General features: G+C 36.6%; 1 protein-coding gene across 2 annotated transcripts in view; it reads left to right on the forward strand.

Annotated features, from left to right (window-relative positions):
* The window catches only part of AP3S1 (adaptor related protein complex 3 subunit sigma 1), a 29,515-nt gene extending 16,162 nt beyond the window's left edge, over positions 1-13,353 (forward strand). For both annotated transcript variants that reach the window (XM_041459084.1, XM_041459085.1), the window contains 2 exons: positions 2,820-2,927; positions 12,069-13,353. In XM_041459084.1, coding sequence (XP_041315018.1) covers positions 2,820-2,927; positions 12,069-12,197 — 237 coding nt within the window. In that variant the 3' untranslated portion in view covers positions 12,198-13,353. The remainder of the gene's footprint in view (positions 1-2,819; positions 2,928-12,068) is intronic.
* Positions 13,354-24,861: the final 11,508 nt, after the last annotated feature.

Genomic DNA, 24,861 nt, shown 5'->3' on the forward strand with positions numbered 1-24,861 from the left:
ACAGTCTTAGTCATAATGGGTGCTTATTTGGGTGCTTATAATGGGTGAAATTGGGGTGAAATCTTTAAAGTATTTGTATTTTGAGTGGTCTGATACTGAGAAAAGTGAGGTTTGGCTAAGTTATTTGAATGAGAGTTGTTCTGCGTCTTCAGTTCTTGATGGAGCTGTGGCAGATTGCTTTTCTTGCAATTCTCTTGTGAGAGCTGCCCAAACCAACATTTTTTCTTGTAAAAAGATGAGGTGGCATGTAGAAGAGTTAAACTATGTAATCTCAACAGCTGTTGTCTCCTTAGTAAGATTTTATGTGGTATTTCTGTAAGGAAATATTTATGCTCATCAGGTTTTTACAATTGTACAGGACTCAGCAGTGACTTAGAGTAACCTGGAGCCAAGACAGATGCTTATTCAAGAATATCGATAAAAGTATGATAAATTCATTTGGAGAACGTAATGTACGTGGGAATGAGTGTTTCTAATGTGCTGTAAGAAATGAGGACTTGGGGTGTTGGGGAGTGTTGTTCATACAGGAGAGAATTTAACTTCTCTTCATCTGTATTACAAGCAGCCAAAAAACTTGCTATAGGTGGAGCAAGACACTTTCACATGTCTTGTGAGGAAGAAGGGCAGGTTTATTTCAGTCCTGCACTCATTCCCATTCTGAGTCCAAGAGCCTAATGCTTTCTGATGGAAAAGGCATAACTGAAAGCTATTATACAACTAAAATAATAGAATACATTCAGCTATGGATGTAAGGGAATACTTTGTTTTTTTCACTAGTTTTTGGCACCTATTGAAATATCACTGGGAGTATCATGATCTCTTGCAAGAGTTTATTATCTAACCAGATGAGTGAACCATCCAGAATCAAATTTCTTGAAGACAAGAAAATGCGTTTGCCAAATTTTCCTGAGAGAGTTTTTTCTTTATAAATTCCTTCTTCTTTAGAATATGCATTCATGCTTTTAGAGAGTGCATTGAACATAAATAGGAAGCACTCTTGATTTTTGTAAAAACACTTTAAAATTGTTACTACAAAACAGCCGTTTCAAATTTTAAAAAGTTGATGTTCTCAACAGTCTGATCCCTTCTGGAATATAAAATGTCTGTTCCTTGTGCCTTCAGTCTTCCACTTAAATACTATTTTGAATACACTATTGAAGTCTCTTTTGCACTTCATTGCCACTTAATGCATTTTTATTTAAGATTTTTTTTAGTTGTTGCTGTTTCTTTACGAAAATAATTAGTGTTTTTTAAATAAGAAAAGATAGAGACAAGAATGTGTATTTGTACATGCAATATGTATTTGCAATGGATTTTAATTTGAAAATAAAAAACAGTTGCTGTTTATTTTTATCTTGTTGCTGCTTGCATATGAGCAAACATATATTTAAGAGGAAGGAGTCAATGGATTATGATAGTTATGTAACTTTGTCAAAGCTGTGATTTCCTTTTATATGGAGATTGCCAAATAAAATTAATTGAATGCTGTTATTTTGAAAGCTGTCCCTTTAGAAGAAAAGTGGGGCAAGACAAAATAGTCAAGCTTCTATAAAGCCATCAGTGCTTTGAACATTTTTAAATACTGTGTGTTAGACTTCAGTATTGCACTCTGAAAGTAGGAAAAAATGCAGATAAAAGTAAGAATCGTAACCCAAGGTATGGGGTGTTTGCATTGAGGAAGAAGTTAAATATTCTAGAGACTGGAGGCAAAGGTGTAAGATGTATATAGAAAGAAAGGTTTTGGAAGAGCACAAAGGGGCCTGAAGGAGGGCTGTTTACAGCTTAGCCAGATACATTAACTATACATTTGTTCAGAAATACACTTAAAAAGTATCAGGGAAACAAACTCAATTTTGTTTTTTAGGTATGACACAAAAGGAAGGACTGTGTTGGTTTTTGATGTACCACCTTCCGGTTATTTGATTTGGAGATTTACTTCTGTCCTTGATCCATGGGGAAACTGGGAGAATGTCCAAAATAGTAGTTAGAATTATGCTTTTGAGATACCAGATTGTACATGTTTATTTCTGAAAAGTAGAAAAGTACTCCTTGTCTTCAGATTTAAATACTAATATAAGATTAAAATATTACACATTATGTGGTAACCCTGGATTTTTATAAGTAAGTGTGCAGAAGGATGCCTTTTAAAAAAGAAAAAAAACCCAAACCAAGTCTTTAATACAGTTTGAATGCAGACTCTGAAGCAGCGATTCATGAACCAGGTCTTTCATCCTCAAGTGAGGGCTGCAGGGAAGAGAGATACGCAGACATGCCCATTTCAGTAATGTCCCCAGCTGGTTTATTTGCTCCTGCAGTTTGAGTCCTAGCTGTCAGCCTTAGCTGTAGATACTCCATATTTATCAGTTGTCTCAGGAATGTCAGTTCTACTTCTGAGCCAAATCTTGGGGTCTGTGATGGGTGAGCATCTCTTCCTTCTCAGGTGTAACCCAGAGGAGTGTTTACACATCTACTTGTGAGCAATTTGTTTAGTCTTGTAGGACCTGCTTCCTAGAGGTGTTACTGCTGTTGATGCTAACTCAAACTCTAATAACTGATGGAAAATGGGAACAAAGAAAGAGGAATGTGAAAGTTTCTTAGCACTGAGAGGTGGTATAGCAGATGTGTTTGTAAGAGGCATGAACATAGAGATAGGAATATGAAATTATGAGCTTTGTTTCCAACTGGCTTTAGATTAAATGCTAACATTAATTAAGTGACTTACAGAATACATGTTTCCCTGTATTGAGGTACCTAGACCATCTTTCCAGATTGTATGTAGGATATTTTGCATTTTTAAATTATCTTTTTGTCTCTTTTAGGTCCATAATATATTGGCTGAAATGGTCATGGGTGGAATGGTTTTGGAGACCAATATGAACGAAATTGTTACTCAGATTGATGCTCAAAATAAACTGGAGAAGTCTGAGGTAAGAGTGATGCACTGTGTGGTTTCTAAACTAAAAGCAGGGTTGTAGTAAATGCATGCTGTATAATGCTCTTTGTCCTTCATAGCAAATTAAATAGTGTAAGCTGTCTGCTTTTAGTGCCAACAATTTGCAGTGTATCTCAGGGTGTTGTACCTCTCATCAGAAGTAATAAACTGCTTAGTCGCTGCTGGTTAGATTTTGCTTTTTGTATCTAATCGCATTGTGCACCATTGCTATTAAGATACTTCTGTATTTCTCTAAGTTTCTGTTGTAGAAAACCTTTAGTTCCAGCCTACTTGTTATGCTGGACTAGTGACTTCAGCACTTAAATGAAATTAGATAAAGAAACAAAGCATGTCTTCAAAGACTACATATTCCTGTCTGATAGTATACTTCTAAGCATCTGAAATAAATAGCAGCAGTAATACTGCAACACAAGGAAATAAATTGGACTGAAGTGGATTAGATAGACTTTAAAGCCCCATTTTAGACACTTCAAAGTAAATATGAATTCTGCAATTTTGATAATCTGAGGTTTTGGTCTTCAGTGAGTGAGACAATTATATTCTGTATTTGTCCATAATGGGCTAAGTGAGGGATCACACAGAGTTTTGGGAATCCTTTTTCAATTCAAGTTGTTTAATTGTGTTTAGGAAAGACATTTGGATTAAGAAAGGATCTTAGAATTACTTTATCTTTGATACAGAATATTACTGTCCCTTTAACGTCACCATATGGGCCTTGTAAGCCAAAATGCTGCTAATGTATCTTTGCTAAGTCTGTGCTGGATTCTAAATGATGGGAGTAATTCCACCAAGGAATACATCAAAGCAATAATAACCAACTTTCTAAACAAGCCTTTGCTTGAATTGAAGACTTTCTGAAGTTGAAGTCAGCTGAACAGACTGAAATCTTCCAGATGATATAAATGTGAACTAAATGGCATTTTAGGAGAGGAACCAGAGAACTTCCTAGTTCTAACTGAAGTGCAATAAAGAGAAAAATGAATTTTTCAGATTTTTTTGTGGTACAATCTATGCTGTTCTTATTCTGCAGTCTCAAGCTGTGCCAACTCAAGTTTTTTTAATACATTTAATTTTTTGTTTTGCACAACTTCCAAACTATATCCATGAACCGGTCAACAATATGTGAAAAACAAGAAGAAGCTAGGTATGATATGACACAATACATAGCAATATGTGTCTGAAAGGATTCTGTAGTAGATTTTGGACATGTCCAAAGTGTTCATTTTAATGTTTTTCTCACACTCAGAATGAAACACTGATCACAGAGAGGAATATTTGGAGTTATTCTCATAGTTTTTTATTATATTTTAATAAGTTCTGTATATATACACTTTTCCTTGTATGATAAAAAATAGTCATGTTCCCAAAAGCTGAAGTTGCTCAGCAGTTGTGTTCTACCATGTATTATGTACATATTGGTTCTATCTGAAAGCATTTAATGATGTAAATTATGTTACCAAATCAACTGTAGAGCAATCTTTGACTAGTCTTCTGAAACACATAGATTGAGTGCAGCCAGCTGCAATACTTGCTGTCTTCCATCATTCGTCAACAAGTCATTCTTTCTTTTAAGAGCTTTTGGTATAAAAGTACATGATCTGAAAAAAACCCACACGGGACTTGAAATATATACAAAGCAAAAGGAACTTGCTCCTTTACATTCAGCAATGAATTATAGAAGGTAAAGAAGTAGCAGTGATAAATTAAAACACTTGGTGACGGGGATGAAGCAGAATATTTCACAGTCTGCTCACCACAAATACTTTCTTTTTCCTTAGTTCTGTGACTATTTCTTTTCAAATTTAACAGTTACTGTAATGCTGAGATACATCACAATACCTGATCATTATTTCCTTAGATCATTAATAATTTGTTTCATGTATATCCACAGAAAATTCCTGATTGCTATTTCTTTTCCTTTTGTCTTTTTGATCAAGATTATAAATCTTTGAGTATGTCTTTCCTGAACACATTTTCAAGAGACAAGCAAATCCATGTAAATAAAAATAAGTAATAACTTAATAAATTTTGAATGCTGGTCACTAAGAAAACACAACGAGTGAATCTTCCTAATTTTCTTTTATTAAAAAAAATTTTGAAATTAATATTGATGTAGTCCATAGTTTATAGGGGTGCCTCCTGTGCCCCACATCACTGTTGCTTTAGTCCCTTTGGCTTTTAGACCACCGTCATACCTCATGCATTTACAAAGCAGCTATTTTAAGGTTAAATAGCCTTTTCTTTTATAGCTGAAATGATGAAACTAATAAAGCTGTAACTGGGTTACATTTTCAGAAATACTTCCATTTTTATTGTGCCCATCTGGCTTTCGGTAATATACAAAATTTAGCTATTTAACGTCAGGTATTTGTTTAGCTATGCACTAGGTTGCTAAACAGGCTTTCAGCTAGAATTAAGTGAAAAACACTGAATGTATTTATTAAATTTACATATATTTGAGCAAAGTTATCAGCTCGAGGAATTTATGAATATTTTCAGCAGAGATTAATTAAACCACTATAAGGGAGTCCTTAGCTTTGATTTGTGATTCAGCTAATATTGTTTGGATGGGCTACAAAAGAAAGTGTTTGTACCCTGAGAAATGTTGTCTTACATGCATTTCCCTGCCTTTAAGTTTAGTGTTAATCTGTGAATGGGTTTCTGGTTGATCCTAAAGCCAAAGAATCATTGTGATAAAGGGAGGGAATTCTTTGGGAGAGGGGGTCATTGGGATTTTATTCTGAACTTCTGGAAGTATTGTAGGTAAAGCTGGGCTACCTCTTCTCTATTTGGAGTGTTCAACTGCGTGTAATTTAGACTTTTAAGCTGGGCCTCATTTTTTCTGAACCTCCTGATCTTTTCTGGCTCTTTCCATTCTTCTCTCTTACAGACCTTTATCTTTCAGTCTCCCAGACAGGACAGGTAGACAAAGGTATTGCTGACTTTTAGAAAAAAATGTACTTTTAACAAAAAGGGAAAGCAAAATGATGTCAAAGGCAATAAATTACGTAGGCCAGACTCAAAAATTATGTGTAAAAATACCCATACTAGTCCTTGTAGCCTACTTTTTGTGCTAGTTTCTTGTAGTTCCCTCATCTTTTTATTGGCTATAGTGTATTTTACTAGCTTTTCATTGACATCATATTTTTTTTATTTTATTTCTCTTCCTGCATTTTAGAATTTAACTTTTCTTTGTATCATTGTTAAGAAACAAAGGAATATGAACTTGTGTGAATATTAGCCAAAAAATCCTGCGAAGTTAATGTCAATAAAAAATGAACACATAAATAACAAAAAAGATATGATGACATAATACAAATAGCTCATTTGTTGGGAGAATTTTGTCCCTGATAATCTAAAATAAGCAATACAAACTCTTTTGCTTCACCATTTAGTATTTCCAGATGAAAACAAAGAACTTTTCCCTGCTTGCTAAGAGAAGTTTCAGAATAAGCTTCAGTTGAATGAAACATGAAAAATCCCACAATCAAAACCAGCAAACTGAAATAGTTCTGTATAGAGAGAATAAAATTATCAGTGCAGTTTGTAAAGATGATGTAAAAATTCCAAAGTTCTTCATCCGGCCTTAAGGATGTTGAACGTAAAATGAGAAGGGCTGTCAGCATGTACTCAACGTCAGATGTACATTTGCTGTCATTATAATCTGAATGTCCAGATTTTGCTCTAAGATGTCCTGGTAACTGTAGTCCCTGAACATGAATGTTAGCAAAGAACACAAAAAGGAGAAGGAAGTTGTGTGTTTGAAGTTCAGTTTATGGCAAATATCACCTGTCATTTGTTGTTTGAAATATTTAGTTTAGCTCAACAGTTTGAATGTCAGTCAGTGTTAATGGCAGTACTTGAAAATTAATTTCCACTTGTTTTAAGTCTCTGTGTATTCAAACTGCAGGTATTTTAAACAGGTGGAATCTTAAGCAATTGAAACTTATTTAATTTATTAATAGCTTTGCTCTTTCCTTTTTATGTGATCTTCCTACAGTAATGTACTGCAATACCATTAAGATTTAACAAATATAACTACACAATTGGATTTAGTAGCACTGAGTTATAAAAGCATTAGCTAAAAATAGTTCTTGGTAACATGCAACATTTTAACCTAAATTTGAAGTATGCTACAGTACATGAAGAAAATCAAGGACGTGACATTCCTGTGCCTAATATGTTCACTAACACTTGTAACATACAGTCTGTATTTCATTGGTAACACTAGGGAGCTTGATCTCAGATTTTTGGTTTGGTTTCTTTTTTGGTTTTGTTTTTCTTTTTGTGCAAAGCTACTTTTCTTTTTCTGTGTTCTGCTCACACATACTCTGTTTTTATTTTTGGGTCTGGCAATGAAAAACAAACAAAGAAATAATTAATCATTCCCATCCATTACTCTTTTTGTGATTCAAGTGCTTAAAATTTCTAAGAGTATGTCTCAAGTCTTCTTATCTGTTTGGCCTCATTTTGATATACTTGCAGACTTCATTTTGGTTTTTCTCTAATTACGTTCATTTATTTAACCTCATGAGCAGGGGACATGATCATTCCTTTATATTATGTATCGCATCCTTTCATGATTTCATATCCCTGCTGCTTTGAGGTCATACTTGTTCTGAAAAGAAGCATTGCTATGAAACACCAGCAGCAGAGAGGTCCTAGTACCTCTGAAGTATCTGGAAAAGGGTGCTTATTTTGCAGTGTTAGCCTTCATTATTTTGTTTTCCACTAGGCTGTGTTTTTTATATATTTATTTTAGTGCTAGCTAGCTCTGTGTAGATTTATTTGGGATGACAGTTGGAACATTTTTATTTGTATATGCATATTAACAGTGTTTGTGATGTGCAATACTTTACCCAAATGATCTGAATTTCTTTTTAAAGAGTAAAAGAAGGTTGCTGGGATACTTTGATATAAAGTTACCAGTTGGGCATTCTAAGAAAGGGTGATAAGAACAAAGAAAAGTGATTCCTATAGTGATTAATAATGACCTAAGTAAATTAATGACAGTTTATGTTTCTCACTCAATAGATTAGGACCAGTAGAGTAAAAATCCTATTACTAAATGTGTCTATTTCAATCTGTGAAATAGTGTCCTTTTTTGCATATATGGTACTGCTCTTTGAAAGTATACGAACATGTTTGCAAGCATTTTTTTTGCAGTAATGGAACCTAAAATTTTAATATACAGCATTTCAACATTAAAGCACATCCTTCAACAGCAAATGAAATTGAGAGTACAAAGAAGCTGCAGCAAAACTATGTTGTATTGGCTTATTGTTATACTAGCTGTATACAATTCATATTGTCTTTCTGAAATTGCATTAATTATGTCTTAAGAAGTTTCAGTTTCACTTGCTTCAGTCGTTTGCTTCCTGTGACAGACAATTCATCATACTCACGGCATGTTTAAAGCTTGCTATATGTTTTGTTTTTTCAAGTGGAACGGTTTTTTCTTTGCACGTCACCAACTTGCCTGCTGAATTACATGATAAAAAAGGCAGGTGGAACTTGTTGGGTTCAGTGTTACAGTGGAAGCTGAATGCCTCAAAAGTACACGGGGCTGAAGGTACTTACTTGTTGTACTTTTGTGTTTTTAAATACAGTTCGCTTCCAGTAAAAGAAATTGAAGGGCTGTGTACTAGTTCACTGCCTGACATGCTAAAAAGGAGTATTAAGGAATTAAAATATAATAGCATCTGAATTGTATTCGTTATCCAGCTTGGGAGTTCAAGTGCTTTTCAGTAATTTTATCCATTAGACATTTTTTATGAGCTGTTTGCTCTCTCTTAGAAATGCTCTGTGTGTTCTGCTTGATAGGGTGGACATTAATTGTGCTAAATAGCATTCTGCTATGCATTTTATGTATCCACTGTTCTACAAACTCACTTAATACAGAGAATTCCAGGAGAAGAGAATGTAATAGTTTGAAAGTCTCTACTCCAGCATCTGATAGTGAAAGATAATTTTGCTGACAAAAAATAGGTAATCTGACAATCAGTTTGTAATCTGACAGTTTTGTCAGGGATCTTCACTGATCTTGATCCAGAATGGTCCTCATGAAATGTGACTGTTGGAAGTTGTGACTGTGTAGGGGGGTGGAGGGGCAGTGGTTGTGTCAACTGTGGTATTTTTAATGATTCTCAATTGTGTCTCCATTGTATCCTATGCCATTGGGGCGGGAGGCAGGGACTGTAAGTCTGTATAAAGAGGATAGTAGCAGGTAGGTGAAAATAATAACCAGTTATACTAAAAATGTTATTTGTCCATTAAGAATAAATAACTTCCATTAAATTAGGGTAAAGAATCTCCATCCAAGTCACACAGAAGGCACCTCTCCTTTGAATTGCCAGCCATGTGCCAGCATGTCATTACTTATTATATTTTTCTGATTTCCCGTTGTTTCAGTTGTAGTCTGTATAATTCATTCCTTTAATTAGTATTTTCATCTTCTCCATGTTTACATTGCCCCATTTTGCTTAATGAATTTTTCTTCCATTACTGCAAACAGAATTTAATGGATTAAAAGCTTTTACTGTTTCATCCAATAAGACTTCACTGGAATTACCTCTTGATTCAAAATTAGCATTTCCAAGTTCTCAGTTATAACAGGACAGTGTTGGGCACCTTCATGCCTTCTGCACTGTTTTTTAATAAACAGAAAGAAATTGCAATTTCTAATACTGCTCCTTTAACTTATTGCAGATTCAGGGGTATTAGCAGATTTTAGACACTTGTGTTTCTTAATACTGCTAGTGTTAGGTCCAGGCTTTCCCCTTTAGGAAAATACTGCTATTGAAAGTGCCTCTGAAGTGAATGACCTGATGGATTTGGTGGTGTTAAGGAAAATTAAGGAAAAAGAGGGTTTCAAAATACTTTTTTGCACCTTTTGAGTTTTACTTGGTCTGTACTTCTGAGAACTGATAATTTGGTTTATGTCAGGGCCGAAGTGAGAGCAAATTTGATGACATCAGAGATGCAGTTTTCTGAGCTATCTTCTCTGCCCAAAATGCTTTTCCCAACTTTGCCATGTCTCACATAGGAGGGTTTGACAGGGAAGATATTGTTAATAGATGACTTACAGCTTTCTGGTCTGTGTTTCTTCTTCTGGGAAGCATTCCATGACTAAAATCTAGGGATTTATGACGCTTTAGCCTTTCCACGTGAAGTGTTAGTTCAAAATTGGAAACTTCAATCAGTTTTATTTTGACTTGGGTTATGTTTTTAAGGGGAGAAGGAAGAACAGTAGGTAGGATTTTAAGTGAAAATCTTATGTTAACTTGACTTTATTTCTTATAAGAGAGTAGTAAAAGGGAGAGAAAAAAATTTTTCATAGCCTTCAAAAAGTAGAGCTGTTATCTGACGAGTGTGTGGGGCGTCTGTCTCCTTTTGTGCCGTTGACTAGGTGGACGCTGTGGAAGTCAGATGTACTTCTCAGTAATTTTATCCTGCACTTGCAATGAATTTTAGTGAAAACCGAGAATCTGAAAAGGTTATTCTTTGGGTGGTAGTCATGTACCAATGCTTTTTAATAATCAAATATGACACAGCCTTCTTGAAGTTTTTCTTCTTTCATTTTGCTGTATTTCTTGTTCAGAAATATTTTGTATGCAAATGGACTGGTTTTTTCAGTCTTGGACAAACCTAAAATTAAAGACCTTCCATTTCTCCAAGTTTAGTCTTTTTTTAAACCAATTCCTAGCATCTTGCTTTGTTTCTTGTGGATTGCTCCTTTTTACTGGACCTGTAAGATGCCACACTATAAAACTAGTAAATCATACTGTGATTTTTATTGTTTTTGAATATTTTTAATCTTACTTTTAAAACTTTAAAATAAAAGTTAATTCTTTTTACATATTCAGGGAATTTGTAATATGGTATCTTTTTCTGGTAATAAGAACTCTTCTTTTAAAAATCTCCCATGCTTTTTTATTTCCTTGCAAAAATAAAAATGATTTTTACACTTTTGTGGCAAGCTTGAAGTAAAACCACACTGCAAATTTTAAATCTGCATAGGGAGTCTGAACTTTTAGGAGAAACATTTCCATACCTAAAATGAATAGTATGGTTTTTTTACTTCATCAAATATAGTAGTAACACTTACCAGTCTTGTTTTAATAGTCCTTAAAATAACAAGGTTTTGAATAGGTTTTTTTCAGAAGCAGTAGGGAAAGATGATTTTTGGTATGTCTTCAGGCCTCTGAGCTGTAAATTGTTAACATTTCATAATATACCCCAGTGTGCAAACTTGGCAGCTACTTTAACTAAAAGCAAAAAGGAAGTCAGCAATTCTCTATTGTAAAACTTGCATGTTTATACAGAAAGGCTCTAGTTTTGTATGCAAAGATGCTGCATGCAGTAGAGAACTTTAATAAAAAATAGATGCTGTTTAATAGTTTAATTTGGCATAACTGTATTGTTGTGTAATGCTCAAGGGGATGCAGATACGTTAGCGTATGGTTAGCTACTGTGGGAAACAGGTTATTCTAGTTTGGCTGTAGAAATAATCTGTCTGCATGCTCTTTATCAATCACAAATGCAGGGTGTTTATCCTTTTCATCTTAGTCTAAACCACCTTGAAATACCTCTGTGTGTACATATATATGTATTTTTGTATGTGTATATATATACACACACGTGTGTGTGTGTGTATGTGTTTGTTCATTGATTTGACTGACATTCAGCACCTTATTACTTTGAGGTTACTTATTCTGAACCTGTAACCAATGCTAGTTAAGTGTGAACCACGTGAACTTTTAGAATAGGTAACAGGCAAAGGCAGCACACTGGACACCCAACACCTCAAGACTGTCTTGTTCTGTAACGTGTACATTACATGTGCTTGGATAAGCCTCCTGTTCCTTCCTCTCATACTTTTCCATCCAGTTGACATTACACGTTTTACCATATAAAGAGGAATATGTGAACTGTTTTCTCTTTCTGGTTTAATATTTCCAAGTAACCCATTTCATTCCAAACACAATTACCATGTGGTTTTTCTAATTGTGTAACCATGGAAATACTTGAAAAGTTAGTTGTCTGTGTAGATTGCTGTTGAACCTTCTTGTGACTGACTTTGTCTGACTTGCATTTTTCCTCACTTTATATACAGGCTGGTTTAGCTGGAGCTCCAGCCCGGGCTGTTTCAGCTGTAAAGAATATGAATCTGCCAGAGATCCCAAGAAATATTAATATTGGTGACATCAGTATAAAAGTACCAAACCTGCCCACTTTTAAATAACATGGCTACTCCAGGTAATACCAAGGAAGAAATGTAATGGAGATTTACTGCATAATTGTTTACTAAATAAACATGTCTAACTTTTATTGTTTGGATAAAACTCAAGGTACTGCATAGACATAACCTGAAAAATCAGTGTGTGGAGTTGAATGTTGCTTTTGTCTTGTTTGTGAAATTTAAGGAAAGAGGTAGTTCCCATGTGATTTCTAAATTACATTCCTATGCCCTTGCAAGGCATATCACTGTGTCTCAGCTGCTGCAGTATTTTGGGGAAATATTTAAGATGTTCTTTACTTTGTATAACCTATAATGCTGAAGTTTTTTGTATATTCACCAAAGTCTATAATTAGTGCGTTCTTTAACTACTACTGTTTGTCATGATTATTTAAGACTTAAGTGCAAATGTTGCATGAAAACATTTAACTCATGTTTTGTTAAATAAAATCATAACAAGCTGGACTTCGAAATACCTGTTTTTTGAAGTCTACTGTTTGCAATAAACCACGTTATTTCCTATTCATGGAGCCAATTGACTATGTATACTGTTGTAGCAGACATTGATGTTGTACTTTAATCTCTGAAGGGCTTACACAGGGGTATTATGCTGAACATATTGGCTCTTTACATTTCTCACAAAAGCTGTTCATTATTATACTAAAAGAAAAACTGCCTTTACCGAAGATCTGATGATTTTTGTTTACATACACATGTTGATACTTACACAATCTGATAGACTTTCACTGATGGTCTGACTTTGTTTTGGGGAAAAATGGGCAGCCCTGTGATTGTTCTGTGTTGTGAGAAGCACAGAATGGGCTGAAGACATTATATTTGGGCAGCTCAAACCTGTACATGAGAGTCTGTCAAATAATGTGGTAAAGCAAAGCACTCTGGAAAGATAATTGGGGATACTTTAATAGGGCCTCTGTGCCAGGTGACATTTGTGATTCTCTACTTTGAGAATTAGATTTATGAGACACAGTATTGTCAAGATCTTGGAGAAATCTAAGTGCTATCACCTCTGCATAAATTGCTCAGCTCTTAAACTCTTCTGTGATTTAAAAAACATAAAAGGGGGATAGTGATTGTTTTTTATAATCATGCTCTTAAGCTCTGTGTGATGTACAAGTCTGTTTTAATGAATAATAAAAATATCATTGGGATATTTAAGAATTTCTGCAAAGCCTTTTTTTTTTTCCTCCAAAGAACTATTTAGTTGATACAGTATATGAAAATGCAATAATACTGTATCAAGAAAAACAGATTTCAGGGCGAGTCTGAGAGGTCCTGTCTTAATTCAGGAATTTGGATTTGATGTAAATGAAGCATTATTTTCCTTTCAGTTGAATATTAAGACATAGTCTATAGGATGCGCTTTGAAGCACATCACATTTTCTGTTTGATCAACAGTAACTAACATCTTTTGGGAGCATTTTAGAGAGAAAAGAAAAAGAGAAATTCCTTCTGAGGTAGAAAATCTGATGCAATCCCACAAATTGTAATGTATTTCTTAAGGTGGGGGTGGGGGAGAACAACAACTTCATGTATATTCTTAGTATTACATTGGTAAACACCAACTAACATACACCATTTTAAAAATGCTTTTGAAAACAGAGTTGCTCTCTCCCAGCCTCTCAAAAAAAAAAAAATTTCTTCTTCCAAGTGAATTCCTTAGTTTGAGGCTTCCAGAAATTTCAGATGGGGTTTAAGTAATTAACTGCCTCTTTATCATTTTGACCAAAGACATGGAGAGAGTAAAACATGCGGCCATTTTTTATCCCCTATGTGAGGTATTCCTCAGTATTCCCAAGTTGGACATCCTAGCTAGTACAAAACTGAAACTCACCATTTCACCTGCTTTTGCCTACTTTCGTTTATCTTCTTAACGCGTGGCACATGTGACATTGAAAGTAAAGATGTTGAAAGCTTTCCTCATTGTTGCCCCTGTTATGATATGGTTAGTTCTCCTGCCAAAGGAGGAATAGGATGTTTTGAAACATTTGGTACTCTGACCTACAGAATGTTTGTTCTTTGGGCTATTTGTTAAAGCACTCAAAATTTCAGAAAGTCTTCTGAGTCCTCTGTTTTTGTCTCACTTTCTTCCCTCTAGTTCTTTTTCAGATTTGTAAGCTTGTGTAGTTAAAAAAATTTTCATTCTTTGCCGAGAAATATTTTCTGTCTTTATTTGGATGAAACACTCGAAAGAAAGTATGTCTGAGATGCATCTTGACATGAAGCATATTTCAGATTAACTTCTTACCTGTCAATAGCCAGCCTGTCTTTCATTTTAGTTTACTAGGTTCACTAGGTTATTTGCTTTTAACAGTTATATGGTTGTTCTAAATTCTTTTGGTTTAGCTTTGTGGGTTTGACAACTGTTGTCTGTGCTGCTTCTTTCTGACCTGATGTGTCTTCTGCCAAAAGACTTTTTCTCTGGACAGCTCTTCTACTGACACCAGGCTTTTCATGAAACCTCTCTGTGACTAGCCAGCAAATATTTAATGTGAGGCTGTAGCTCAGAGCTGGGGCTTCCTTATTTAGAAGTTCTTAAGATGGGAAGAAACATTTTATCAGATTTTTTACAGTAAAATTGCACTCCTTTCAAAGAAAAATTCTCATCCATGGAAGAGCCTCAATGGTAGCACTTTCCCCTCAAATAAATATTGATGCTATGGCCATGTTGGCTTCCTCCAGGTAGCTGAACCTGTCTGCTTGCCACCCCTTTGCCAGAGGAATATCTTTACTTTGCCTGGGGAGGTACTGTCCTCTTACCTTGTGGTTAGACACTGCTGGGAAGAGGGGATACTTGCTTAATAGAAATTATGGAAATAGTATTCTTTCCCTTTACATTTTTAAGGCTTGCCTTATGTCATATTCAGATATTCATAGGTTTGCCACAATATTGATCTGCTTTTGTTCTTCGCCTTCATGAGAATGATGTGCCTTTTAAATTCTTTCTCCTATTTCAGCAGTTTCCTCTCAACCACTGCTTAGGATTTAAAATGGAAACAAAATGTGGGATCTAAATGCTTAAGCTCTTGATTATGAACTTAAATGTTTTTAGTGCTTTTGTAACAGAAAACCCCACCCTTAGCAAATATAGGTGTTTGTGTTTGGATATTTATATGTTTATATGTGTATGTCTATATAATATCAGTCTTTTGTACATTGTTAAGAAGGAGAAAAGGTCATCTTCAGTCATCCGTCATCTGCAGGAGACAGGCAACTAATTTGCCATTCTCCAAATCCATAGGGTCTGCCTTTAAGTGATGTTGTTAAGGGTACCAGCATGTGTAAATGAATCACTGAAAGCCATTTTTCCTAACTCCAGGCCTCTCTTAGGACAGCAAAATGGATTCTTCTAAACAAATAAAAGGGACAGAAAGGGTAATATTTCAATAGGGTAAGTGGCCATTATCATCTGCCTCCATAGACATGGAACAGAGCAGTTAGTTTTCCACCGGGGCAGGGGCAGTAAGTACTGCTGAAAAAAACATCTGGCTCTTCTTTTCTTAAAAGGTAAGCATCTCATGTTGGCGGAGAATGCTGCCTGTGGTATCAGCAGCACAGACAGTACACATGCTGTGTCATTGTGTTCCTCTCTCCTCCCTGGACACCACTGTTTTGAATATATTATGGGGAAAAGGGAAAATTTTACATTACAAGCGTATACAGAATTCCTCCTCTTTAACAGCTGTTGCTGTTGAGATTCATTCTGCTTGACATGGGTCAGTGGAGGAAAGTGTCGTTTGTTGCAAGGAGAAACAGGTTCAAGCCAAAAATTCAAATTCATGCTGCCTTCCTGTGAGCACACTTGACCTTTTCTTTCTAGCAGCACATTCCACTAAATGCTAAAATTAGTCTTGAGTTTTCTTAGGCCTATGATAGTCAAATGAGAACTCGCTAAAGTTCTAAAGGTTACTTCATAAAACTCCTTGATACAAAATTACAGCATATGCAGGGCATACTGAAAGAATTGTCTGCTTATAACTGGTAAAGAAAAACAGAGCCTAGGTCTTGCAGAAAATATATTTCTCAACTTCTGCACAGAGTATTCGTAATTTTTAGGAAGAACAAGGAAAGCAACCAAGTACTGCCAAAACCTGAATAAAGGTGAACAGTACAAAAAGTACTGTTTTGTTATTTGCTGCTAACAATTACCATAACAAATCATAAATCTTTTTCCATTGAGGGAAATGATCTGTCCTTGCAATTTTTAATGTTCAGCGATTACCCCAAAATACTCAGTTACTGCTTTCATTCTGTGGGCAAGAACGCAAAGGTAGTCACTCTGCAATGTTAGCTTGGCAGCCAGATCTCTTTTGTGCTGGTTTTGGTCTTGTGGCACAGTAGGAGTGCAGTGTGACCTGAGAGTAGCCACAGGTCAGGACACCCTCTCTTTGCACAGAGCAAGTATGCCTGTGACTGGAATCCTAGGGACCTTGGAGTTGATCCAGCATCCACCCTATGAGGCAGACTGACAGGCACACTTATGTGACTTATTCCACTGCTCTCTTGCCCAGCTGGGCTCTTCTGAGACTCAGCAGCACACACGGACTTTGGGTGTCCCTTTCTGTGCTGGCTCTGCTGTACAACCAGCCAGAAAGGCTGCTGGAGGTGTGGAGGAAATCCCTCTCCAGATTCTTTCTGAACATGACTATAACCTTGTTACCAGAGCTGCATGTAAACACAGGCCTGTGACCTCAGCTGTGAGCTGCTTAGATAGACACCTCTCTGTAGTCTGTGTTTTTTGTTAGCTTTCACAGATAAATCCATAGACCTTCTTCTCATAAGATCGTTAGGACTCAGCCAGCAGAATTGTAGAACACGAGTCGAATGTCACAGGTTGGGATGTGTGCTGGTGACTGCATGACCTGTGTGCATGGTAGGATACCTCTGTGATCAGCACTCTCTCTGCACCTGAGAAACTTCACTGGTGTAGCCACAGTGTGTGGCACCCACATCTTCCTCTCTAAAGGGCCATCTGAACAAGTTTGGCCAAGCAGTCTGCAGAAGAGAGAAGCAAAACTGAAATAACTATGCATTTGAAATAGGTCATTGCAATAATTTGCTCAGCAGATATATGTCAGAACAGCAAAAATCTTTCATAGTTTAAACAGCCATCCCATTCCTGAGTGAGGTGCTGTTTTACTTCATGTGTGAACTATTTGGGTCGTAGGGCAGAACTCATAATTCCTTTCCTTTCCTGAGACACAGTGACGTATCATGTGTCATTGCTTGCCCGCCTCTTACACAAAGTCTGTTTCCACAGGGAGGGCTGTCTGTGTCTGTCTGTCTGTCTTTTTTGTGTTTTCAGGACAGGTACTCCAGCCAAGTCCAGCAGGGCACATCCTGGCTGCTGTTCCTCCTCAAGGTGTTGAGCACCTTGTGCTGGCAACATGTAAAACATAAATTCAAACTGAGAGACAGTGTGTTGAGATCACATGTTAGGAAGCCATTGTTTACTGGCTGGGAGGTGAGGCAGTAAAAGGGGTTGCCCACAGAAATTGTGGATGCCCCACCCCTGTAAGTGTATAATGCCAGGATCGAAGGAGCTCTGAGCAACCTAGTTTAGTGAAATTTGTCCCTGTCCGTGGCAGGAGGATTGGAACTACATGACTTTTAATGTTCAGTCCCAACCATTCAGTGATTTTATGAATATGTTTCTCTACAGAACTATGGTAATGCAGACATCTGCATCCTGACTGAGGTTTCCCTTGCTACTTTAAAATCAAGGGCAGGTAAAGGCTGGTTAGGGACAAGCCCTTCTGTGGACCTTCCTGCTGGAACCATAGTGCAGGCAATGGAGGGAGAATGAAAGTTAGTACGAAAGCCTCTTGCCAGAGGGTAACTTGAGTCTGCACTGTAGAACTGGTGGTCTGAGGAAGCTTCATGAGTGTTACAGTTGTCCCGTGGGCTGTGAGTCTACGCAGAAGGCCTAATCCAGGTCTTCAGCAGGAGATGATCTGTGGAAAACAATTGGCAGGTGGGAGCAGAGAGAGTATTTTACAATTTAGAGTCAGACAGGAAATCAGAAGGAAGGTAAGAAATAATACTCATCCTTTCCCTCATGGCAGCAGTGCAGCAGATTGCAAAAGCTTGCAAGTGTTACCCTATTAAAGGGGCCTCCTTGACCTTGGAAATTTCAGATTCTTAGGAATCTATTACAGCCTATTTAAGTAATTTAATGCCACTATAGTATCCCTTTAGTTTGGTTGCAGTTTACTAAAATACTTAGTAAATAAGATACTTATCCAAATATACTTATCCAGGTGTTGTGAGTTAGCACAACACAAGTTCTCAGCTGTCCCAGCTGTGTTGCCTCCCAACTTCCTGTGTACTGCCAGCCTGCTTGGAGTGGGGTGGTGTCAGAAAAGGCTTTGCTTGACCCTGCAATACCTGAAATGGGGGTGCTGTCTGTGCTGATTAGTTACAAATCCAAAACATAGCACCATAGGGGCTGCTATGAAGAAAATTAAATCTGTCCCAACCAATTCCAAGGGAATAGTAAGAGAAATAGTAGGAAGAGGGAAGATGTTATGAGAAGGTAGTAGCTCAATAAGATGTTGTATCATGCATGAAGTCATTATTTTAAATTAATTCTTTCATAAGTATGTATGGTGACAGGCTTCCTGCTAAATCTCACTTACGTTTCCCAGGAGGCAAATACCAAAGAGAGGGCTTGGGCAAAAAGAAATTGGTAGTTTGCAGAGCAGCTAGGAAAGGATGCTGCCCAAAAGCTATAAGAAAAATGAGTGTAATTAAGGTTGTAAAAGAAGAAGGAGCTAAACAGCTAATTTTATACTCTGGGAACAAAAGTGTGATGTAATTGAGAAATCATTTATTGGGTTACGTGAGAGAGGGAGGGAGGGAGGGAGGGAGGGAAAATAGCCATTGCAAACTCAGGTCTTTTTTGGCTAATGACAAAAACAGCAAGCTTTAAATTGCTAAAATATGTGTGTATTATCTGACAGTTGATCTAATTTTGCTTTTCTGACAACCATTTATCTAAAGGCAGCATGAATGATGAGGAAGCACTAACAAAGATTAATAGAAAACAAATGGATTTAAATGAGAGAAAAGGGAAAACTTGCTGTTTCTTAGTTAGTTCTACTTAGTATTAGCTGCAAACATGAATGTAAGAAAGTACTTACAGCATGTTTGTGCACTTTCTGATGCAAAACAGTGATAAGGCTGCTGTTGGGGTGAATATTCAAGGTATGTAGTGTTAACAGATGGGTTCTCCAGTCTCCCTTTTCCCCTAGCCCCCTTCTACCTGTGCTACCTATTAAATAAATGACAGACTAAAAAGGAGGGCTGGATTCCTTCAGAGTGTATGTCAATTTCAGTGCCAAGACTGGGATTCCCAAGTGATGTTTCCTTTTAGAAAATTTCTCTCCTGCCCATGAGAGGAATTAATAACATTCCAGAGTCGTTAAATTTGCTTGGCATCCATGTTTTTCAAGTTTTCAGATATTTCAATTTGTAAGAGTATAAGGAAGACAAAGCGTCTTGATCAAAACCAAGAGTGAAAATAACAGTTTGCTTCGTACTTCAGAGTTATATTTAGAAATTCTTCTCCGAGTTTGACTGTAATACTGTCTGTCACGGCTCATTATGTGCTGCGACAGTCATACCTGTTAGGAGGACACAATTCTGGAATTTCAAATGTCTCTCCTTGTTCCTCCCACTCATCACTCCTTCCTCGTAATTTTTTAGCCAAATGTTTCTAAATAAAAGTTTGAATATGTTGGGAGGGCTAGAGTTGTTAATGGAGATGACAAGGGTTTTAAGTGAGTTTCCAAAATTAAGGCACTTCACTCACTTCCTCCCAAGCTGATCCTCTAAGTTTTATCTTTGCTACTAAAAATTTGGTAAAATAAAAACTCCTTAACACAAGTGTGGTATTAAGAAGCAGGCATTCTTTATTTGTGTGGATGCACAGGGACATAGCTCCTCCAATATCCCAGCATGCCGAGTACAGGATTGTTACTGGTTTTATACTGTATTTTACACACATATTGATTGATTGTCCCAGAACAAACATACATATGTTAATCATTTCCCCAAAATTATTAACATATTTCCCCTCCCCTTTACGCATGCATTCTTCTGGGGGTTTCTCTGGTGGTCCCTGGTGGTTGTAGACCACGCTGTTCAAGGTGACCTGGCTGAGTTGGCAGGGCACTGGGGCTGGTTAACTTCCAGTTCTCCTTCTTATACAATAGGCATTGTGCAGTTTTATAGGCCAGTGGTTTTGGGGAACAAGCATTGTGTTAGCTCACCAGGTATACACAATTTATCATCCGGTAATATCTTCATTAGCTGGTAGAGATATCTGGTGCATTAGCAGGGAGACTATTCTTCTAGAAGGGATGGGGAAACTGCAGCCTCCCATGAGCCCTTCAAAGCACAGCATGTATGAGAGAGCTGAGAATGGGCTACTGTGGCTTCAGGCTACAGACTCACCCCAGGGTGGATGGCAAAAGCAGAGCTGTGTCTAGACAGCAGTGGGAAGGCTGAATGCAGGGTGTTTCAAGTTAGAGAAAACAGTGAAGAAAATAGAGATAATCCATTGCCAGAAGACATGCTAGTGGCTTTTTACTTACTTAGTCTTTTTGTTAGATGTAAATACTGTGCCAAATGTTTGGGAGTTCCCATGACATTTAATGGCCAAAGACCTGTTTAGCACACAGGGTTTCACACAGGGCCAGTGCAAATATATTATAATTTTTTTCTGTCCCCCAGTTAATTATTAGACCGTATGTTTTCTTTGCCTTAGCAAAATTGTTCTCTTTTCCCCTCCCTAGCTTCTGAGTTTCTGTATTAAAAAAGGCTCAGTTGGAATTTTTGTAGAGATAGGATTATAATCGTCATCATTATCATTATTACTCTTCTTATTGATTTGGCAGATGAGGGGTTTGGGGAGGCAGTTTGAGTGGAGCATTGGTTTATAGGTGATCTGATGGACAGCTTGGGTTCACAGCTTTATGTGTGAGAAGACCTAATTCACATGGTTACAGCACACATGGGAGCTGCAGACTCCTCCCTTTAGCTGGAGAGGGAACTGCAACTCCGGTGTTTCTGTGTGAGAGGCCACTGAACTTCCTTGCTTGACATCAGGCAAGAGTGGTTTTGACAAAATCCATTAATTTAATGGATTAAAATGAAAGAAATAGAAAACTTGGGGATGCAAGAGGAAATTGAAAAAAGCGAGTTTCTTGGCAAGAAGAGAAAAGAAATTAAGCACAGTTTGGGTAAAGCAATTTGAGAGAGAGGTGATGGAAAAAGTCACGGGAAGGAGGACAGGCACACAGAGGCCATATGTAGAAATTTCTGAAGGAAAAAATCCCAGAAAGATGATTCACAAATGTAGGATGGGAGGGTAGGAATCAAGATGCTACTGGAAGACTCTGCAAAAGGTGAAGTTTGTTAGAAGATTGCCAGATGAGAAAATCAGGAGGGGCTGTGGCTTCGCTGCAGAGCCATTTGACTGAATGATCAGTATGGATCCCATCAATTCCCTGGTGAGAAATATTGGTGAAGTTCTCTCTTTGGACAACTCTGGAATGTCTTCTCCAGGTGGACAGACTTTTCCATCATAAATAAAATCTTAATACCAAACTCACATTGATTCTATTTTGTGAACACAGTAGTATAAAATACATACATACATATATATATGTGTGTGTGTGTGTGTGTATATGTGTGTATATACATATATATAAAGTCAGTTTTATTAATGGTAGAGAATTTGCACGAGTTATGTTACCATATTTGCCAAATGAGGTCCAAATGAGAGCTGTACAGCTGCTTAGCTTTGGAGTGAACACATAAAAGTTGTGTTGTTTCTGTTAGTGCATTGTTTTAGTATAATCTTAGAGTTAAATGGTACTGCATTCACTTTCTGGTTATGGAGGTGTTTGGGTGGAGGGACTAGAAGAGAGAGGAATGTGAATCAAAGTAGGGTTCTAGGAGTTATTGTTGATGTATATGGAGGAAAATGGGATCAAAGTTATGTAGGAGCTGTTTCTAAGTGTGCAGGACATGGCTTAAGGGGGAGATAAGCAGGTAGATAGAGAAATACACAGATAAAAGTGCAGTAATTTATTATTCTACTACTTTTCGGAACTCCTTTTACAACTGTGAAAGGTACTTTGTCCAAGATGAATAAATCATAGCCTTACTTACATGACAGTTTTGTCAAGATGATTCTGCAATGTACACAGTGACCAAGGAATAAGCACAACTTAAATTAAGATTTAATTAAGTCTTAATTAAACTTAATGCATCATGGTTTCTCTGCAGTTTAAAATAACAAACCTTCTCCCAAAAAAAACCCAAAAACCAAACAAATCCCCCCCCAAAAAACAAAACAGAACAAAAAAAAAAAAAAACCAAAAAAAAAAAAAAAAACCCAAAAAAAACCCCCAAAACAAAACAAACAAAAAAAAACCACCCAAACAAAATATATATATACTGACACAAAATTTCTATTTTAGGTAGCCACACTTCTCCTTCCTCTATTTTCTCTGTTTTCTATTGAACAGAATTGTACAAAAGTAAAACAGTCAATAAATTTGAGTTGTAGCTGTCTAAGGTGCACTTCCACTGAAAAATCACATGTCCTTAGTTAAGAAGTAATAGTATACCAAAAAAATAAAATCCATGAGAGTTTGTGAAGACCAATATACTTAAATCTCTGGATTTTGTGTTTTGAAGTTTGGGTTGTTTGAATATGTTCTTGTCTGCCCCTTTGATTATGAGAATAACTTTGAAAAGTAGATTTTTAAATGCTTTTGAGTGGTCTGAGCAGGTCTGACTTGGATGTTTTCAGATCTACTAATGTTGTATAACATTTTTTGAGCTCTACCACAATCAAGCAGTCACAAGGAGCAAGGAGGCTGTGTTACTTCCTTAGGCAGAGCTTTGTAGGGACAGCATAAATGTCCTGACGTAAAGGAGATTGAGGATTATGACCTGAACTGTGTCAGCTGTGATGATTAACTAGTGTTGCTAAGAAATCAGCTGTGCTTGGGGAAGGGAAGAAGGACAAGCACGCTGTTTTTTGAAGCGGTTGTAGAACTTCAGGCACAAAACTACCCTGTTAACCAGCGCTCTATTGTGACTCACTGGTGTAATTAGAAACACACCGTGTTTATTTGTATCCCTCAAACTAATCAGCTAAACTTACTCCTCCTCTAGGAATAGTGAGATCCATCTCGTGTTTCAGTGGATCACAAACAAGAGGCTAGCATTTTTGTGCTCAGCATCATTGTTTATTTAGAAATGTCCCAATTCTCTACCACATAGCAATTCCCAAATGCAATCACTTGTAAATCGATACAGAGCAGCTTGTTTGTCTGAGGAGAGAGGCATCAATTCAGCAGATGATGAATTTTTCAAAATTAGAGTGTTGTAGAAGGTGCTTGGTTGTGACCACAGCTGTTAAGGAGTGAATCTGAGCTGACAGGAATTTTTAATTACAGTTTTCACTGCATGCAATTTTTGCTTAAAACCAAAGCAACTACCAGAGCAGCCCTGGTGCAAGGACAGCTGAAGCCCTGAAGTCAAACAGTAGTTCCAAATTAACAAAAATGTTATTATCTATTTTGAACTTTTCACTCCCAGTTTCTTTGCAGGAAATCTTGAAAGATCTTGGGTTTCTTCCTAAATGGCACAGGAATAATTTTCAAAGTTGGAACAGTTTCCAGGCACTCCTGCTAACTCCGTCTAACCTGTAGTTGTCTTGAGACACCATCTTCCTAACTAGTTAAACTTGAAAAATACCTTTCAAGTCCTATTCACTGAAGATGAATTATGTTATTTATTTTTATCAGACATTTCCCTAGTGAACACAAGTGTGGGAATTACGGTAAAATGCAGCATCATTAAGAGCTGGATTGTGAGGAGGTTAGTGGAGTTTAGCAAGACAGGATGTTTCAAAGGTAGTCACTTGGAATCAGACTTGTGTCAGAAAGTTGTGTATGATAAACAGTTCTTCACAATTAGATCCTAATGATGTGAAGGTTTACTTCAGGCCTATAGGGTTTTTTTTTTCCTCCTTTGCATGTCAGCATTTAGAAAATAAAGGTGTGTTTTTACAAGTTTTCACTTTTCAGAATTGTTTCCAGGTTTTGTGATTGAAGGTGATTATGTTGGATGTGAATACATTCCCTATTATATAAATATGTGATTTTGAAATGCAATACATTACAGTGCTTTCTTTAATGTAATATGATTACGTAAAAACAGTTTGTTCCCCAAGATCCAAACAAACAAAATATGTTCTGTATTTACTTCATGGGTTCAACCACAAGAAATTTGACCTTTTTTTTTTTTTTTTTTTTGCATAGTTTTTTTCTGTTTAAAAACATGCAATATCCAACACATTAATCTACCTTGTATCAAAACCACTATAAGACATGATTTTTAATCAGTATGTGACATCTCAAATTAATAGACGATTGACATTTTTGTTTTCTGTATTATGCAATAGCAAAAATCTAATACTTTCAGTAGGTAGAAAAAATTCTTTGTTTCAGGTGGCAGTTTATGTTGCATGGGAGAAATATGCCCATGTTTACAGTTACCATTATTTGTTTCTATGAAACATTATATCTTTATATAATTCTTCATATCCCTCCCATTTAAGTTACGAAGG

Source organism: Pyrgilauda ruficollis, unplaced genomic scaffold, assembly GCF_017590135.1.
Source record: "Pyrgilauda ruficollis isolate IOZ18807 unplaced genomic scaffold, ASM1759013v1 scaffold130, whole genome shotgun sequence".
Taxonomy (NCBI): domain Eukaryota; kingdom Metazoa; phylum Chordata; class Aves; order Passeriformes; family Passeridae; genus Pyrgilauda; species Pyrgilauda ruficollis.